General features: G+C 36.2%; 1 protein-coding gene across 1 annotated transcript in view; it reads left to right on the top strand.

Annotated features, from left to right (window-relative positions):
• LOC107713684 (sodium channel protein type 4 subunit alpha-like) overlaps positions 1 to 15,227 on the top strand; it is a 36,481-nt gene extending 21,254 nt beyond the window's left edge. The window contains exons 12-23 of the mRNA XM_016519266.1: positions 1,248 to 1,670; positions 4,748 to 4,865; positions 4,980 to 5,134; positions 5,288 to 5,461; positions 7,231 to 7,257; positions 8,356 to 8,478; positions 9,645 to 9,917; positions 11,361 to 11,414; positions 11,752 to 11,893; positions 11,987 to 12,087; positions 12,178 to 12,448; positions 12,761 to 15,227. Coding sequence (XP_016374752.1) covers positions 1,248 to 1,670; positions 4,748 to 4,865; positions 4,980 to 5,134; positions 5,288 to 5,461; positions 7,231 to 7,257; positions 8,356 to 8,478; positions 9,645 to 9,917; positions 11,361 to 11,414; positions 11,752 to 11,893; positions 11,987 to 12,087; positions 12,178 to 12,448; positions 12,761 to 13,980 — 3,081 coding nt within the window. The 3' untranslated portion in view covers positions 13,981 to 15,227. The remainder of the gene's footprint in view (positions 1 to 1,247; positions 1,671 to 4,747; positions 4,866 to 4,979; positions 5,135 to 5,287; positions 5,462 to 7,230; positions 7,258 to 8,355; positions 8,479 to 9,644; positions 9,918 to 11,360; positions 11,415 to 11,751; positions 11,894 to 11,986; positions 12,088 to 12,177; positions 12,449 to 12,760) is intronic.
• Positions 15,228 to 21,018: the final 5,791 nt, after the last annotated feature.

Below are 21,018 nucleotides of genomic sequence, written 5' to 3'. Positions count from 1 at the left end.
AAAAGGCGGGCTGCACGTGACCAGTACAGTCCGATTTACGAACAAATGACTCGTATGAATCGGTTCTTGCAATGACTCGTTCAAAAAACACACGGGTTACCGTTTTGAATCGAATTCACTTATGGCTCACTAAATCGGTCATGGCTGTAACTGAATCAACATCTGTCTCATTTCCCGCATTCAATAATGTAGCTATTTTAGATAATTACTGTCGGACTTCGAATCACCTATCGTGAGCAATGTTCCGTTATGATTAATCTACACATTTATTCTTGGGGTTTTGTGGGGAGATTTTACCAGTAACGACTAAATGCGTAGCGGGAATCGCGCAGTTGGTTCATTCTGTGTGAGAAATGCGCATTGAGTTAGTGCCACACAGATTCTGAGCACTTATTAAATGGTTTTGTATAGTAAAAAGGTTATAAATATTTTCACTATCAATTTGTTTAGTTTTGGTTAGTTACCCTATTGAAAGGATGCGATTAGTGTCCTGTCTTCACTATTTTAACACGTGGTTTAAATCTTAGAAGCATCGACTCTTACAACGATTACACCAATCAGATGCAAGTTCGATGACCTCAACAACGGTAAAATTGATGTATAAATTTTAGATTCTGACTTTATGTCAAACAGATATTGATTAGTATTAAACATATTTATTTTATTACATTAGGTTAGGCCTATAGTTTTTACATATTTTGTAAACAATAGCTCATAGTGACCACTTCTATCAAGCTTAACAGGAATCTGACTGTTATCACTTGACTTCCTGTGGGCCTTCCATGTCAAACCCTCTGTAACACAGTCCATCTCCTTCTTTCTTGGCACAAGTCAGTTTGGGATTATCTTTGCTGTCTAGTGTGATTAAAGGTAAGAGTGCAACTAATCAGGTTTCCATGACAACCCACAAAGTGGCTCTTATAATAGACTGCAAGAAAAAAGCCTGTTATGATGAACATGGGACTTTTTTTTTAAATAAATGGTTGGCATTCCTGCAATTGAACAAGGGCTTATCTTATAAAAAACAGTTGTTCCCAGAAACACAGACTGCTGTTGATGTAACTGAAGGTTTTTAGATTAACCAAAAATGTGTTGCTTCGCTTACAATATCCTAGTCGGACTCGGATATAAAGATTTAGTAAACACCATTTCAGTAAATGTACCACTGGTCATCAAAACATTTCCAAATGTAGTGTATCCAAATCATATCATTTGCTTACAGATCTGTATTCTTGGTTTCTCTCTAGCTGTTGAATCTGTTTCTGGCACTGTTGTTGAGCTCCTTCAGCTCTGATAACCTGTCAGCACCCGACGATGACGGAGAACTGAACAACCTTCAGATAGCCATCAGTCGAATCCACTTCGGTTTCACTTGGCTGCTGGACGCCATCAAAGATCTCTTCAACGGGAACCTGGCACGGCACAGACAGAAGGCCAAAGAGGTGCAGGCGTCACTGAAAGAGAACCACACTGAGTGCAACGGCGGCGTGGGAAGTTTAGAGCGGCATGAAGGGAAGTACATTACTCCAGAAGGAGAGGACAGTTACATGACCAATCCCAACCTCACCATTTGTGTGCCCATTGCGCCAGGAGAGTCAGACGTGGAATTCCCTGAGGAGGAAGAGGAGGAGGAGGAGACAGAGTCATCAGAGGATGAAGATCAGAAACCGGTGAGAGGTTATGAGAGGTGATTTATTAGTTTTGGTGTTGGGAATATGGTTCATTAGGTCCTTGAGGTTGTTTAGTCCGATTCATGAGCAAATTACTCATATGAGCCAAGTACTTTTAAAGGAACACTCCACTATTTTTGAAAATAGGCTCATTTTCCAACTCCCCTAGAGTTAAACAGTTGAGTTTTACCGTTTTCGAATCCATTCAGCCGATCTCCGGGTCTGGCGGTAGCACTTTTAGCTGTATTTTCAACAGTCCAAAAGAAGCCCAATAAAAGCGCATCCATCCATAATAAACAGTGCCTCACACGGCTCCGGGGGGAGAATAAAGGCCTCCTGAAGTGAATCGATGCGTTTTTGTAAGAAAAATATCCTTGGAAGAGCCAGGACATTTCTTAATGTAACTTCAGTTGGATTCATCTGAAAGAAGAAAGTCATATATGCCTTGATGCCTTGAGGATGAGTAAAACATAATTTTCATTTTTGGGTGAACTATCCCTTTAATGCACTGGTCAAAACACTCACAAGTTACATAGTGATTCACATATTGATTTGAATCGGTTGGTTAATTCACTCTGTGATTCACTGGTACTTTATCATGTAAAGCCAATTCTTTTTGGCTTCTACTTTTGTCATGTCAAATTACAGACAATATATAAGTATAAAAAGAATTGTTAATAGAAACCAGAATAATTTTTATTTCATTTCTGTGAAGTGGATCTAAAAGAATTAGAATCATTGAATTCTTTTGATAACAATCCCCAATTAGTGTAGTGCATCTGATAGAAAAATGCACTCAAATTAGAATTTAACAATGGGTTGACATAATATATATCATATTGATATAATGCCATCTGACTTGTTTTTCCACTGTTAAATTTAAAAGTCTGGATTTAACATCAGGACCAATTAGATATATGACCCTAAATCCTTCATTTACAGCATATAATGGTTCATTGGTTTATCCCAATGAATATTGTGAGTGACCGGGAGCTCAAACGAGCGAGTGGGGTCAGAGGTCAGAGAGATGATATGATATGTCACGTGTGAGTGAGCGAGCCAGCGGCCGTAGACGTGGGGGGGACGTACAGATTCATAAGCTGATAAGCTGCAAAAGCAGACAAGGTGAACCCACCAGACGCCATGTTTGTTATATAAGAGAAACCGGCAGTGGAGAGGAGTGCAGGGAATATGGGTATAAAATGGTGGGATGGTGAACTATAAAACTACAACAAAATAGGTCCATACGAAAACATTAAATTCCAAATGACAGCTCAGTGTGAGGAAATAGCTTAGATTTAGGTTGTTATTTGCTGGAAAACGTTCCTTAAGCTGTAGCTCTCAAATCTCTTTCAGTTCTAATATGGCCTGTCAAGATGATGTGGAATCTTTGACCTGGTGACACATTGTGTTGTGACTCATTCGAAATGTACAAATGTTGCTGCAAAAAGTCCTTGTGGACTTTAATAGAGGCAAGCAAGCAAAGTCTTAATGAGTCCTCAAGACACCATATGGGACTAAGCCTTTAAAGATATGCACAATTTTAATAGAAAACAGCAATAAGCAATATAGCATAAAATACAGCAATGTTTTTTTTTTTACAATATTAACATGTTACTATGCATTTACTGGGGTGATTTCTTCTGGCTGATCAGTGCAAAAATGCCTCAACATTGTGTTCACCAACAAATGCACCATACAAGGCTAAGCACCTAAATGGTAGCATATGCATTGCATTAATTATTAGATGAAGAATGAACAGACTACAGAGCAAGTCCTTTTTAATCATAAAGCAGAGATATAGGAGGTAATTTGTACATGCATTCTTCTATCAGTCAAGTTTAGTTTTGACTGAATTTATGTTTGAAAGGCTTAAACATTTTGTACTGTATTGTTTTTAGTGTCATTTTTGCCTATGCATGTTTTTTTCACAAAACTAAATTTTTTCTTACATTTTTTTTAAATAGGTCAGAGTAGGGTGGGCTGAAGTAAAAGTAGCCAACAAGTGTGCATCATACATGCAAACTCTTTCAATACAGTATAAAAACCATCCCAGAATGAACTTAATGAATTTGTCTGGTTGCAAACTTCTACCAAAACCATTTTGACATCTTAGGGACACAAAATTAAGAGTAATCCAGCTTCACACACACACACACTGTTCGCCTCGTAATGTGGGATTACATAAACAGCGCTATTGGATTGTGCTGGCACCTTTGGGCCTGTAATCTCTGTAAATCATTTTAAATATGTTGCCATTACATGCAGGGAAAATCTCATCAAAATTGTATTAAGAAGGCCCACTGTCTATGTAGAAAAAGAAACAAGAATGAGTGTGCATTCAGGCAGATTTAGAACAGCTCTCTCTCGCCATCTCAGATTATACTGGAGGTCACAGACCTTGATTTGTGCGCTCGTGGATTAGATGCATATGCTAGTTTTGCACCATATGTATCTTGGGATGCATGCGTTCTATTAGCTCTCTGCATTTTCCATGCCAAACCCAGAGGATTTTTCAGTCAATGCTGATTTCCTGGCTTATACAGTATGTGCAAATATATACCAATATTGTGCAGTTAACACCCAAAATATTGAATTAACAGATTCAGTTTATATGAAGCCAAGAACATAAATGATAGCATATGCATCGCATTAATCGTTAGTTGTTTAGTTAGTTTCTTATTTGTAAGTCGCTTTGGATAAAAGCGTCTGCTAAATTACTAAAAGTAAAAGTAAAGTAGTTGTAGTGGGAATGTGATGGAATATGGGAATATGAATATGCATTGAATATGATGTATGCATTGCATGTGGGGTTTAAGCACACAGACATCCTTTCAGTAATGGCAGCAGAAAATGTAGCTTTGCATCACAAGAATAAATTACATTTTAAAAATATATTCGAATAGAAAACTTAGTTTGAATTGTAATATTATTTCACAATATTACTATTTTTGCTGTATTTTTCATCAAATAAATGAAGCCTTGGTGAGCATGAGACCACTTTCATTTAAAATTATTAGTTCTGAAGTCCATTTTTATTTGAAACTCAATGCAAGCTTTGCTGTCTTGCTCAACAGGAAGTCGTCAGCCTCTCTGAAGGAAGTACGGTGGACTTGAGGAAGCCTGGGGAAGATGAGGAGGAATATTCTGAGATGGCAGATGATGGCATGGATCCAGAAGAGTGTTTCCCTGAGTGTAAGCATATAATGAAACAAGATAATATTTGCTCTCCTGTGGCCATTGCTTCCACTTTGACATACTGTATCATATTTTTTTTTGTGAGGAGCTGATCTCTCTGTATCTCTCCAGTCTGTATACAGCGCTGTAAGTGTTGCAATATCAACACGACGAGAGGTCTGGGTCAAGCGTGGTGGAGGTTGAGGAAGACGTGCTATCAGATAGTGGAGCACAGCTGGTTTGAGACCTTCATCATCTTCATGATCCTCCTCAGCAGTGGAGCTCTGGTGAGGAAACCATGCTGAACAGTGAACTTTAACTATTCCATACGGTTTTGAAGTCAAAGATTAATGTAATTCATGCATTACATTTGTCCATATTGTAATTGAATGTGTAGCTAGTCCTGGTCTTACTGTGGTATGATATTCTTCTTGGGTCAGGCATTTGAAGACATTTACATTGAACAGAGGAAGGTGGTGAAGGTGGTGTTGGAATATGCTGATAAGGTGTTCAGCTACATCTTCGTGCTGGAGATGTTTCTGAAGTGGATTGCGTATGGCTTTAAGAAATACTTCACTAACTACTGGTGCTGGCTGGACTTCCTGATTGTGGATGTGAGTAGAAGAATTTTCTCTAGCTGAATACTGGATCAATGTTGAACGGTTGCACTTAGGCAGAGTTTGGAATAATTACATTATTTTTTTTTCATGTTTTTAAAAGACGTATCTTATGCTCACCAAGGCTGCATTTATTAGGTCAAAAATTTCTTTTTAAATATATTTTAAAATGTAATTTATTCCTGTGGTGCAAAGCTGAATTTTCAGCATCATTACTCCAGTCTTCAGTGTCACATGATCCTTCAGAAATCTTCCTAATATGCTGATTTGCTGCTCAAGAAACATTTCTTATTATAATCGATGTTGAAAACAGTTGTGCTGCTTAATATTTTTGTCAAAACTGTAATACATTTCCATTCAAAAGTTTGGGATCAGTAAGATTTAAAAAAAAAAAGAAAGAAAGAAATACTTTTCAGTTACAATAATTCAGCAGTGATGCATTAAATTGATCAGAAGTGACAGTAAAGACATTTATAATTCTACAAAAGATTTCTATTTCAAATAAATGCTTTCATCAGAGAATCCTGAAAAAGAAAATGTATCAATTTCCACAAACATATGAAGCAGCACAACTGTTTTCAACATTGATAATGAGAATAAATGTTTCTTCTTTTTTTAATAGAAAACAGTTCTTTTAAATTGCAATAATATTCCACAATAATATTGTTTTTACTGTATTTTTTCATTAAATAAATGGAGCCATGGTCAGCATAAAAGACTACTTTCAAAAAATGAAAAAAACATTAATCATTCAACATTTTTTGCCTAATGCTGTTCTATATGTCATACTATATTCGATTTATTGTATTATTTAGTATAATACACTGTAAAAAAATAATTTTGAGATTTTACCATTTCAACTTTTTTTTTTTTTGGTAGACAAACTAATTTTTTTATAAATTGTCCAGACAACAAGAAAAGAAAAAGGAAGTTTATTGGCCCTCAACTAAGCTGAAAGTTGAATGAACTAGTATAAGTCGTGTGTTTATTAGTCATGTTGAATCAATGAAAGCAGTTGAATCTTCTGTTTATCCAGCTACCGCTATAGGCATTTTCTGGGTTTCTTCTGCGAGGCGTATTTGGAGTTTCAGCACGAGAGCGCCCTCTGGCCTGCGGATGGAGATTTACTGCTGATCACAGAACCGTGCTTCACTGAAAGATACGCATGACAATCGCAGCTTCTGTCGAATCGCGATCTCGATTCCATTTCGATTTATCGTGCAGCCCTAACCGGAACTATCCGTTTTATAAAACTAATTTAATCATGCTAAACCTGTAAAATGGACACAGACGTGGCCTATCGATTGAACACAAATGTTCTGAACTGTTTAATTAGATTAAACAGTTCATCCACAAATAAAACAGTTAATTTGTCAAACTGTAGGCTGTTTAGGTGTAACAAGCATTATATTAACTTAATATAGCCAGAATTTAGAGTCTGTCTAAGCCATCCATAATTGACATTAAAGACATAATAATACAGTTTCAGTTTGAAGTTTTGAATTTGTTGACTTTTGTTTGCAAGTTTCAGTTTTGTATCATTCTGGTTTTGTGTTACTGGCACAATGACACCTCAGACCTTTTATGGCAGATTGTATTCAGAGCGATATCAGAATTGAGATGTTATGGCAAACACATCCTTCAGACACAGAGATAACTGCACAAAATACACATAAAACAACCACACATGAACACCTGGCACAGCATCTGGAGTAGCTCAACTAAACACAAGTGTGTCTCACCTGATGCTCATCTGACCCACACAGATCTCCACACACACCTTTAACCATAGGGTAAGTTCACAGTTCAAAGGTCAGAGGTGAGCGAAGGTCTGTATCTCAGCTGCACTTCTCTTCTCATCCACGCCGAGATATAAATGCCACTGTCTCTCTGTCAGCAATTCATTTCGACCTGTAATTTAACATGGTGTCAAGCTTGATATGTTTAATAATTACTCCCACAGGACCTTGGCTTTTATATCAGAATATACTCACTGTATCAAAGAATTATCTGGAGAAGATCGGTTACATTTAAAAAAATCAAGAATTTACATTTTAAAGGTACATTACAGTGAGACACGTCTTAATGTGATACATTTAAAGAGCAATCTCTATTTTAACGTTTTTATTATTTAATTTTGTACTTTTATTTGTATCATTCAATCTTGGATTTCTGAAGTTGTCATTTAGAGCAAATTCCAGAGAAATATCTTCTTTAGATATATTGCAGTGACAAGGAAAACTATAGAAATTGTTTTTTATAAAGAACTGACCATTCTTGGGACTACATTTAATAATCCATAAATGGAATCTATAAACTGAATCTTAAACACTGTTTGGACTGATGAAAATCACATTATTAAACAAGCAAAATAAAATCTGATCAAAAGAAATGATTTTAAAGAAAAACCCAAATTCTTTATAAAACCTCACTCTATTTTATATATATGCATATTGATTATGCATGTATAGTTGAGTATGTAGGTATAGACATTGATGTACATATGTGCATACTTGTCCGTGTTTTGTCTTCATTTCACCTCATCGGCCGACCGTTCCTGTGGCCACAACCTGCCATTACAACAGAAAGCCATTCTGTTCTACACTGTCTGTCTACTCTGACTGTAGAATAGAGTGGAAACCTATTGTGATTTAAAACTGATTTGTAAAACTGATCTAATTTATGTCCCAATAAATGTGTTCCTATAGAATGTCCCAAAAGTGAAATATATATATATTTTTCCTTTTATAAATAAATTGCATCTAGTTACATATTATAGTCTATTTAACATAAAAAGCCATTCAGAGAGGTGTTTTATTAATATTACTTTTAAAATTCTTATTAATATTAAGTATTTTATTAAAAAGTAATTTATTTTTCTCCAATTGCAGGTGTCTTTGATTAGCTTGGTTGCTAACTCTCTGGGCTACTCAGACTTTGGGGCCATTAAATCTTTGAGGACTCTCAGAGCTCTGAGGCCCCTGAGGGCCCTGTCTAGATTCGAAGGAATGCGGGTAAGCTTACAGTTTTACAGGGAATTCACTGCGATTATACCGCTCTGCATAATATATGTTGAATGAAGTCCAATACATTTCTTAAAAATTTTGGACTGCCGATTGCAACAATAGTGTCTGTTTTGCTCAAGCTCGTCACGCTTTCACAAACTATGATGCATTTTGTTGCATTTTTGCTTTTGTGACAGCCATAAGGTGAAGAAGTCACGTATTATCACTTAATCAGCAGAAAAACTGCCACAAAGACACGATTCCTGTCTTCCTCTGTGCCAGACCACAACTATTTGTTCAATTGTCTGGCGATTTTCACATGTATGAATGATTCTGAAGACATTTTATGTTTCATCCTGATTTGCAAATCAGCAAAAAAATAAATAAAAATCAGTAATTTAGTATGAATAGGATGGTTAAGTTAAAGGGTTAGTTCACCCAAAAATGAAAATTAGCCCATAAATTACTCGCCCTCAAGTCATCCTAGGTGTATATGACTTTCTTCTTTCAGATGAATCCAGTCGGAGTTATATTAAAAATTGTCTTTGATCTTTCAAGCTGTTTAATGCCACTCAGCAGGTGTTGCATGCATCAGTCCAAAAGAAGTTAAATAAAAAGCGCCCATCCATAAAAAAAGTGTCTCACACGGCTCCATTGAATATGGATATTTTGAATATATCCATATTCAAAACGTAATAATAACTTTAATGTAGCTTGCGCTCGATTATTACGTTTTGAATATGGATATTTTTCTTACAAAAACGCATCGATTCGCTACAGGAGGCTTTTGTTCACCCCCCGGAGCCGTGTGAGACACTCTTTTTTTATGGATGGATTTGCTTTTTATTTAACTTCTTTTGGACTGATGCATGCAACACCCGCTGAGTGGCATTAAACAGCTTGAAAGATCAAAGACAATTTTTAATATAACTCCGACTGGATTCATCTGAAAGAAGAAAGTCATATACACCTAGGATGACTTGAGGGTGAGTAATTTATGGGCTAATTTTCATTTTTGAGTTTACTAACCCTTTAAATTAGCATGTCTTGAGAAATGCATAAAGTTTTATAAGATTTTTTTAAAATTTGCTTTGGTGATCTAGCGCTGTGGTTGGATGAAGTTACATTATGATTGCTTCCTGTATGGTATCACATCCTAATTTTCTGTCATCCAGGTGGTGGTGAATGCTCTGATTGGGGCCATCCCGTCCATCATGAACGTACTGCTGGTGTGCCTGATCTTCTGGCTCATATTTAGCATCATGGGTGTAAATCTATTCGCTGGGAAATTCGGGAAATGTGTCAACAGGACAGGATACATTCACAGTGTAACCCTGGTCAACAACAAGAGTGACTGCCAGTCCATGAATGACACCCAGTTCTACTGGACCAAAGTGAAAGTCAACTTCGACAATGTGGGCCTTGGATACCTCTCACTTCTGCAGGTGGTGAGTGTCTCGAGGGTTGTGCTCCATTCAGAATTGCACTGAGAATGATTTTAACGAGCTGCCAAACAGGATGCATAACTATAATTCAAATTCAAATGTAACCCTTGTTTCCAGTCAAAAGAGACCAGCCATTTAATAATTGCTTGTAAATCTCTTTTTATTATGCTATATTATCAACAAATATTGGATTCAATGCTTTTGTCAAAGTGCAAAAAGCATTATTTGTGAATAATTTTGGCAATATTCAAAAATGCGTAAGCACAGATCTATGAGACCTATGATCATTCAGTTCCAAAAATACAAACTCTGCAATAATTGAAAGAAAACTAAAAAGTTGCTAAAGAAGTTGAAAGTTGCCAGAAAGATTGAATCCAATATTTGGTCAAAATATAGCAAAACAGTAAATTTATAAGCATTTTTTGGAGACTGGTCATACCAAAAGTATAACAAGGTGAGAAAAAAATTCCCCAAAACGTAGAAAAATTATACTATATTTTTAGAGGAAATTTTTATGCCCCATGTGAAATTAAATATCAACACATATTCAATATAATGTTTTTAGAAAATGTAAAATAATTTATTTTTAAACCATTGCTAATTGTTTTGATGACCTTGCTAATTGTGTACGTAACCAAATACTGAACCAGTATTGATAGTTTTAGTACTGAACTAAGGGTCTAGGAATATGTCAGTTTTGGAAAAATCAACCCCAAGGGAGCAAAAAATTTTCCTGCACAATTAAAGTAAATCTGTTATGCAGATTCTTATGCACCTTTGTAGTGTAAAGATGGCTTTTTGTTGATGTTCTTAAAATTGTATTGAAGTAATTGGTTAAATTCAAGTATTTGACATAAAAGACAACACAGATACATTTAAGGAAATTTTGGAAATGATCAATTTAAGGAAATTAGGCTATAAAAGGGAAAAGCTCATTTCTGACGCTGTTCCATTCCAATTCCAATTCACGCTCATTAATGTAAAGGGAGCCAATTCTTAAATTCTGAACTCTGGACATCTTGAACAGTTCAGTCCAGGAAGGACTTTTGGTGACTGTGCTGTAGAATCATCATATTTGTTAAGGTAGCCAAGCAACCAGAGTTTTTCAGGGGCCTGCAACTCCTCGCTGGGCCTTAACCTATCATTTACCTCTAGGAACAGTCTCTGAATCACCACAGGTTATAATTTCTGTAACCATGGCAACGACATCCAAAAATGGCCTAGCTTAATGGCGTTCATGCTGACTCTTGGTGAGTCACAACTCTGTCTTTACAGAAGGTATGAAACTTAAATGCGTAATTACCTCAGACTAAAAAGCCAAGTTTCGCTATGGTCAGGCATGGACAGAAATGTGCTCACCTAGAAGCAGAACATATATTTGAATAAATTGACAATCTTTCTCTTTTAGATGGACATTCAAGCATTCTTAAATATTTTGTTTTTCAGGCAACATTCAAAGGCTGGATGGAAATCATGTACGCTGCTGTCGATTCCCGTGGAGTAAGCATGTTCATTTCATTCCTGAAATTAATGACTTGCATCCAAATTCACAAAAGAATAACCTAGGTATTAACTACAAACTATCATAATCTTAAAAATAATAGTTCCAATTAAAAGAGAGTTCTTTGGAAAACCGGTTTGTCGAGAAAGCCATTCAAAGAGCCTAGAACATTTTAACCTCCAGAGAACCAATTAGGAACTCAGTTACCCAATGCTAGAAAAATTTCAACCCAAGGTGCTGCAAAGAACCATTGAAGAAACTTAATTTTAGAGCTTTAGACTGTCCGGAAAACCATCTTTGTGAGTCTCTAAGATTTATGTTGTTCTTGTTTGTCAGGTTGAGGAGCAGCCCGTCAAAGAGATAAACCTCTACATGTACATCTACTTCGTAATTTTCATCATCTTTGGATCCTTTTTTACCTTAAATCTGTTCATCGGTGTCATCATCGATAACTTCAATCAACAGAAAAGAATGATAGGTGTTTAAGTTTAACTTCTCTTCCAAAAGCATTTAGTTTACATTTATTGTGTCCCATGAAAAAAATAACAGCTGCTTGTTCTCTGTACTAAAGGTGGCCAGGATATATTCATGACTGAAGAGCAGAAAAAGTACTACAATGCAATGAAGAAACTTGGATCGAAAAAGCCACAGAAGCCAATTCCAAGACCAGTGGTAAGATGATGAATTTGAACATTTTTGTAACTAAAAATCTCATACCGAATTCCCTTTCTAATTTCTCACCATAAACACATTTCCATCTAGAACATTTTACAAGGATTCTTCTTCGACTTGGTGTCCAAGCAAGCCTTTGACATCACTATCATGATGCTCATTATTCTCAACATGATAACCATGATGGTCGAGACTGATGAACAATCTGCTCGCATGGAGACCATCCTCAATAACATCAACCTGGCCTTCATTGTCATCTTTACCACCGAATGCCTCATGAAGATGTTTGCCCTCCGCTGTTATTTCTTCACCATTAGTTGGAACATATTTGACTTTGTAGTCGTTATTCTGTCCATCGTTGGTAAGTGCACGACTTTACAGTCTGGTAAGTGGTACGTGTGGCTAATTCAAGATACTTCCCTGCTGAAAAGACCAACTTGGTTTATACTGGTTAGCTCTTTGGTACGGGTCCATCTGGTCACCGTTATGGTGAAGCCAAAGAAGGATTGCTGGTTTGGTTAAGTCAGTTAAGAAACTTTGCAGAGACACCAGCTTGTCTTTTCAACTGGGTTGTTGTGATCTGAGATGTTCATAGTGCCATTCTTCAAGAGATTTTCAAGCGAGTCCACCTTCTATGTGTTGATATCTGGTTTTAATTTGTCCTTCCTCATAGGAATTGTCCTTGCTGACATAATAGAAAAATACTTTGTGTCCCCAACTCTGTTTCGAGTGATCCGGTTGGCAAGAATAGGACGAGTTCTCAGACTAATACGAGCAGCTAAAGGAATAAGGACGTTACTTTTTGCCTTAATGATGTCGCTGCCGGCGTTGTTCAACATCGGCCTCCTGCTCTTCCTGGTCATGTTCATCTATGCCATTTTTGGCATGGCAAACTTCGCCTACGTAAAGAAGCAGGGCGGGATTGACGACATGTTCAACTTCGAAACCTTCGGGAACAGCATGATCTGCCTTTTCCAGATCACCACATCGGCCGGTTGGGATAACCTACTGGATCCCATTCTCAACAACTCTCCGGAAGAATGCAGCTCGAGTTACATCAACACCGGAACCAATACCAAGGGCAACTGCGGCAACCCCTCGGTAGGGATCACTTTCTTCGTCAGCTACATCATCATTTCCTTCTTGATCGTGGTCAACATGTACATCGCCATCATTCTGGAGAACTTCAGCGTGGCCACCGAGGAGAGCGCTGAACCTCTGAGCGAGGACGACTTTGAGATGTTCTACGAGGTTTGGGAGAAGTTCGACGTAGAGGCCACGCACTTCATCGAGTACTCCAAACTCTCGAGTTTCGCCGACAGCCTTTCCGAACCTCTGAGGATCGCCAAACCCAACAGAATCAAACTTATCAACATGGATCTACCTATGGTCAGCGGCGACAGGATCCACTGCCTGGACATCCTGTTCGCCTTCACCAAGCGGGTCCTCGGGGAGACGGGAGAAATGGACGCTTTGAAGCAGCAAATGGAGGAGAAGTTCATGATGGCGAACCCTTCCAAGATATCCCATGAGCCCATCACCACCACACTGCGGCGCAAGCAGGAGGAGATTTCGGCGTTCCTGATCCAGCGCGCCTACCGGCGGCACCTGATTAGACGGCAAATGAAGCAGGCGTCTTACCTGTACAGGCACATAAACCAAGACGCACACTGGTTGGAAGAGGACGGCGCTCCGGAGCGGGAAGGACTCATAGCGTTAATGATTAAAGAGCACTACGGCCCCGAGAAGGGGCCGCCGTACTTAGCTTGCTCTCCGCCGTCCTATGATGCTGTAACAAAGGATCCTAGTGACCATTTCAAGATGTTAAAACCTGACTCTCAATCCAGTGAGCCTCATAAATCAGAAGAGACGTATGACGAGACCTTTCTTTAGGAACTCTTTTCTAAGTAACCTTTTCTTTGCTTGCCTTTTTTTTTTTTTTTAACCATGTTTGGATGTGTGTAAATGTGTGTGTAAGTGTCTAATCAGGAGGAATCCAAATGCGAACAAGATTTCACTTTTTTAATCTGTAAGAAAATGTTTGGACAACCTGTTGTTTTTGTCACAAAATATGGCATGGAATCATGGGAAACGGACAAAAATACATGGATGTAACTTTTCAGGTAGAGAATGTATTTTAGCTCAGATGTGTTGCACATATCGCAACTGTAATATTGCACAGATGTTATTTTGGTGGTTTGCTATAAAGCTTTACGGCCACATGTAGTTTTTCCCAGAGTTTTTCATTTCTCAGGATTAAGTGAGGAATGTTATCACTTTTTTTCACTTGATGAGAGTACTGGTATAAGGAAAAGGCCCCTAAATGCAGTTGGAATGACTACAGTGGAAATTTCCTCTTACAAAGTGAATAATTTAGCATTTTTATCGGTGCTTGAGGAATTTTTGTTTTCTTGTTGAAGTAGGAAACTGTGTTTTAAAATGGTTTAATGGACTACTTAAGTCAGTACATGTACATGTTCCTGCTTTTTTATGCACAAGTGGTGCATGCTATTCCAAAGAAAGAATCCATGTAATCTTTCATCAAAATGAAACCATTTTCCTGGCTGATGTTATGTATTTCTCAACCCATTCTCTCCAACAGCTTTGCTCCATTTTGACATGCAACGCCTACTTTTAATGATTCAATCAATTCCCAGTGGATAAAAATCCAGTATCGCCTAAATTGTTCTGGGTTAAATATCCTGTTTCACTAAACTTACAGCAGTAAAATGTTGAATTAACTGAAATAAAATGGATATACAACTATGTTTAATACAAAATTTGGATCAGCTGAAATTACCTTTAGCTCTTATGCTTTATTTAAGGGCTTTTCCTCAATATATTGCACATTGAAATGCTTTAGTCTGGATCATAGAAGATTTTCAGAGTGTCCTAATTACTCATAAACCTCATCACTGTTTTTTTCCAAGTCAGGAATATGAATTTACATGCATCAAATGCATTTCTGTGACTAAACTGTATATTAACTAATATAATGTACATAAGCAAATGGGAAGAAAAGTACGGTGTATCATCAACATCCATGTACAGGTATATCAATTTCTGTGTTCAACTCCTTTTTTTTATGAAACAATGCTGTCCTTTCCACAAATTGTTCTCTCTGTTGTATTTTATTTCAAGGGGCATTTATGGAACATGAAACACAATAAATAATTCTCATGGCTACATTTGAATAAAATCCTGATGGACTGAGGGATGGATGACAATCACACATTTGCAATCTAATTTTGTCATGTTACATTGACACACAAATTGCATCAGCTGAATGCCCAGAATTATATAATGAGGAAGCATGACATTGTTTAACAAAGTTTTCTTGCCTTCCATGAAACAGGATGTTGTGGCATGACATCGAATATCCTGTGTTTTAAATAGCCAATAGTTTACATCACAGATGTGTACTATGATTTGCTACATAAGTAGTTAGAAGGGGCATTGTTCTTTTAGAGCACATTTAAATGCATATTGTATACATTTTATACAGTCCTGCAAACAAGAGAAATCCTCACTATTTTTGTACATTTTGCTAGAAGAGAATAGTTGACAATTAAATATGCTAAAGGTTTGTTTAGTTAGTTTCTAGCGGTAGGATAGTACAAAGATTGGTTTCTGCCACAAAATAAAAATAGCAAAAAATTGCTCATTTTTACCTCTACAAGTTTATGTATGAAAAAAATAAGAATTGCAAGAAAAAAGTCAAAAGAGTTGCAATTTGTATTTTTATACCATGGTGGAACTAAACATCATGCAAGAGTTCTGGGACAAAAAAAACATTTTGAATTGTGAGATAAACTTAAAAGAGAAAAAAAGTCTACAAAATAGTCATTTAAATATATAGGCAAGCACCAAACAAAATACTTTCTTGGCCCTTTTTAAGTTCATCATTTCTCAACCTGAACATGGGTCTGTAAGCAGCTACTGTCTGTCTTCTGAACATTAATCACCATTTTGACCAGCCTTTCTTTACTTTGGTGGGACCAAAAAATGGGCGCTGCATTCTCAACAGTGCATGGGGCAGTTTTTGTTGATTTTGCATAGTTTGTGCTCTCAGCTCTTGGTTAGGGAGCCAATTTGGCTTCGCCCCCTGGGAGTTTGCCCTTTCTCCAGCCCAGGGTGAGGGTGTTCAAATCCTCCAGACCAGCTGGACCTCCAGGATAATCCCAGCGGAAAATAATCACTTGTTTTAATTACACACAAATGCACTCATACTTCAGTTTGCTCAGTCACAGACCTCCAAACTGCTACCTTTTACAAATGCAGCTGCCTTTTCCATTTTGGAAAGGTGATGTTTTCAGAGTTTATTTTCAATGATTTTTACATTCTATTGGAAAAAATAATGTCTTAAAGTGCTTTAAAAAGTAATAATGTTGGGATATTTTGAATTTATGGGATGATTGTGATGGGTGGAACATCATGAACCAAAATGCCACCTTTGCTTTTTTTAAATTTTATGTGATAGCCAGAATGTTTAGCATGAAGAAACTATTTTTTTATATATATATTTTGAACTTGGCACCTCAGAATTTCAGTGACTGTGTAACATTTTCCCTGACCTAGCATTTCCCAGACACACATTTTTTTCTACTTTTTTTTTTATTTGGTACTTTATGCTATCCGTATATTTTTTACAACTTTTTGTTTCTCCATTCAGTTTCTGCACATGCTTTCATTTGAATTCTTTGTGTCTCTGGATCGCTTTAAAGAAATCCACTTTAATGAATGTGTCTGTGTAATTGATCTGATGTTTAAACATCTGAACATGTGGCTGGGATTAAGATGGACTACAGGAAACCCATTATTACAGATTAAAATGCACTATAAATAATTACACACACACATGTTTCTGTCATCTTCTATAAAAAATAATCTAAATTAACAAAAAAAAGTGATAATTTTTAAAAGAAAATAAAAACAGAAAGTGCTTTGGTATTTTTGATTTGGAACACAAAAAGAACGCAATCAACGAGTAAATGTGATTAGTGCTAGATTAGTCCCAGAGTGACTGATTAAGTTTGTTCACTTCCTGGATTTAAGGATGTGAACGTCTAGATACAATTCAACAAACAATGCAAATCAGACTACAGGACATCCAGGCATGATGACGGTCAAAGCACGTGTTCAATAACAGTGAGATGTCACACGTGAAAACAATAACAACACTAGCGAATCTATCTATCTATCTATCTACACTCTAAAAAATGCTGGGTTAAAAAGGAACAAACCCAGATTGGATTGTTTTGACCCAGCGGTTGGGTTGTTTTGAAACCAACCGCTGGGTCAAAACAACCCAATAGCTGGGTTTGTCCCTTTTTAACCCAGCATTTTTTAGAGTGTATCTATCTATCTATCTATCTATCTATCTATCTATCTATCTATCTATCTATCTATCTATCTATCTATCTATCTATCTATCTATCTATCTATCTATCTATCTATCTATCTATCTATCTATCTATCTATCTATCTATCTATCTATCTATATAATACATAGTATAATATAAATATTAAATTACATTATATACTAAAATTAAAGCACTACTGCATTAATTTGCAATAATTTGATGATGTCACTTCCTCAAATATTTTGTCAGAAAGATCAAAGCAGTGGATGAGGAGGAGAAAGACCGACCGTGAGCTGGAGCCATTAGACTCATTTCACAAAAGATAATGGTCATAAAGACTGCACAAACGGCATATGTATGTATTAGTATGTGCATCATTATACAGTACCTTGCAACATTTGTTGGTTTATTGCTATTGCAATGTCTTTGGTAGACTTTTGGGAGATAAACCAAATATAGTATGTATGCATAAAGAATATTTGAATGTTGAGGAATAGGAAATAATAACTAATCCTTAAACAAATGCATGAATGAATAAACGTTCATATGATGGCATCATGGAACACTACAGCCGGAAATGTGATTCCAATTCTTGAAATACAAAAGCAAATGTGTACAGCACCATCTTCCGAGAAACAAAAAAATTCATAATATGATCATAATAATCCGCCATAGAAAAAAGGAAAAATGCAATTAACGGCATCCATCTGTTGGTGCAGTGCTGGCTTAGAAAGGTTTGGAGAAATCCTGACCCGGAGTGGAGCTCCGCTTATTTCCACTGAACTCAGAAAGAGCTCTTTCCTGAAACAGCCCTTTTGTTGTTGTTCTTTTTAATTCATTCCATTTTTTTCTGCCCATTATTTAATCTTGAATATTCATGCGTAAGAAACAAAGTACGATCAAGTCATGACTTTGACATGAACTATAGCCATTAAAAAGTTGTTGAAAGTATTCCACACTGCAACAGTAGCCTTAATTTGCATATTATTATAAAGCAAATTGTTAGCTTACATAGCTGCAGTCTAACATGTTATTTCTCATCTCATTGTCTGTGTCACGTCACTTACCAGATGTTTTCTTTTCGCCCAAAGCCATGTTGTAAACACGTCAAGCCAGTTGAAATGTGTGTAATGGAGAGATTTGAGAGTTGCAGTAGATTTTGCTTGAACATTTTGGTTTGTTTCTCACACAAATCCATTCGGAGACTTCAGAAATCTTGGAATCTAGTGCACAAGTGTGGACTACTTTTAAATGGCTTGACAAGTGCAGCTGTATTTCCTGTATTAACATACTTCCTATTCAAACGGGAAGTGAAGGAGGAACATATTAAAGGTCTTTTTTCTTTCTTTCTTTTTTACAAAAGCCAATAGCCTTCAGTTTATGTAAAAGCCATGAACTTTGATTTGCAGCTTGCTATTGCCAGTCATCAGTGGGTGGGACATTCTCATTCTAGAGAGCCTCTGATTGGTCAAAACGAGTGAGTGCAGGATGAGTCACAGTAAAATTTGAATTTTTAAAAAAGCTCTCATATATATATATATAATAGCTCTGCTTTAAAACACTAGAACATGGATTTTTAAATCAAGAAACATTTATTTGAGAATCAAAATGACATTTTCTGAGAAATTTATCAAAATTTTCATACGTTTTCATACCTCACTGATATTTTAGTTTTTGTTTTAAGCATAAAATGACTTAATTGTGCTCAATTTCTCAGAAAACAAGACTTCATGTGTTCACTTCACATTCCAAGTAAATATATCTTGATTTAAGGATGTTTGGATATTTGTATTGGAAAACAAGGTATTTTTTTTTTGTAATACATGCAATATTTAATGCCACGACTTTATGAATTTAAGACCTTTTTAGGCCTTTAATTTGTGTATGGTCCAGGTATAGATGAATCATAGATGATAGATTAAATTATTTTCATACAGTAATTTTTGATAAATAAACTAAAACACTTAAGCCCAAGGAAAGGTCTTGTTAGCATCAGTGGCGGATCTAGAGTTTTATACATGCGGTGGCCAAAGCTAATTCAGGGGGTCCATAGTCCATGACAGAAAATCAGTGTATAACTCCAACCTGGCATAAAAAAAGTATGAATAAATCCTACGATTGCTGATTACTTCACATTACCCCACATTAGCTACATTCCTACCGTAACTTCAAATGTTAGTCTATTGAAACGTATTTCTCTACTTCTATCATCTCATTAACCAGTGGTAGGAGCAAAAGATCTAACATTAACTTGTAGGCTACAGTGAATTTTGTAAATATTGTTCAGGGAACCTAAAACTTCAACTTACTTCAAACAGGGCTGCCAGCTTTTGAGTTCAGCCTTGAGTGAGAATTATTCAGGAATAATTAACAAGCCTGTGATTAAGTACACTACCAGTCAAAAGTTTTTGAACAGTAAGATTTTTAATGTTTTTAAAGAATTCTCTTCTGCTCACCAAGCCTGCATTTTTTGATCCAAAATACAGCAAAAACAGTAACATTGTGACATTTTTTTTTACTATTTAAAATAGCTGCTTTCTATTTGAATATATTTTAAAATGTAATTTATTTCTGTGATTTCAAAGAGTTTTTAGCATCATTATTCCAGTCACATGATCCTTCATAAAATCATTCTAATATTCTGATTTGCTGCTCAAAACATTTATTATAATTATTATTATGTTGAAAACAGCTGAGTTCCCCCCTCCAAAAAAAAAAAATTATATATATATTATATATATATAAACTTTCATCAAGCTGTAATAATAACTTGCTCCGACTCTACAAAGGACTTCTGGCAGCCGTCAACCCTCCAACCACCTGTGATATAGGAACCACTTGTTTCTTGAGCAGCAAATCAGCATATTAGAATGATTTCTGAAGGATCATGTGACACTGAAGACTGGCGTAATGATGCTGAAAATTCAGCTTTGATCACAGCAATAAATTACATTTTATTATTCAAATAAAAAGCTGTTATTTTAAATAGTAAAAGTATTTCACAACATTACTGCTTTTGCTGTATTTTGGATGAAATAAATGCAGGCTTGGTGAGCAGAAGAGACTTCTTTTAAATTTTTTAAAAAAATCTTACTGTTCAAAAACTTTTGACTGGTAGTGTACGTTATTTTTTCTCAATTTTTCTAAACTAAACTATACAGGGAACCTTATTGTTAAGGTTAAAAGTATTGATTTGTATACAAGTTCATATTAGACTATTAGCCAAAATGTTTATTAATTATAATAAAAAGAGCAATTATGAGTAAATATATAAATGTAATGTTTGCAAAATTCTCCTCTAGTGTAGGCCTAGAGGAGAGCGGGGAACAAAGTAACACTTTTTGACTTTCTCAGTTTGTGTAAATCCACATGGGGTTCAGAATATAATTTTTTTTTATCCACAGTAATTTTACACTTGTCTAGTACAAATATGTCGCTTTGTTTCATAATTACAGTGTATACGTTTTTCTTTATTTACCCTCAAAAAATGGAAGTGAAATGTGACAACATGCCCCGTAGGTGGAACACATTGTAACATCTGAGGGGCACGTTGTAACTTGACCATATG

Source organism: Sinocyclocheilus rhinocerous, unplaced genomic scaffold (assembly GCF_001515625.1).
Source record: "Sinocyclocheilus rhinocerous isolate Xijiao unplaced genomic scaffold, SAMN03320098_v1.1 scaffold898, whole genome shotgun sequence".
In the NCBI taxonomy this organism is placed as follows: Eukaryota; Metazoa; Chordata; class Actinopteri; order Cypriniformes; family Cyprinidae; genus Sinocyclocheilus; species Sinocyclocheilus rhinocerous.
This window is presented reverse-complemented; position numbering and strand designations above follow the sequence as displayed.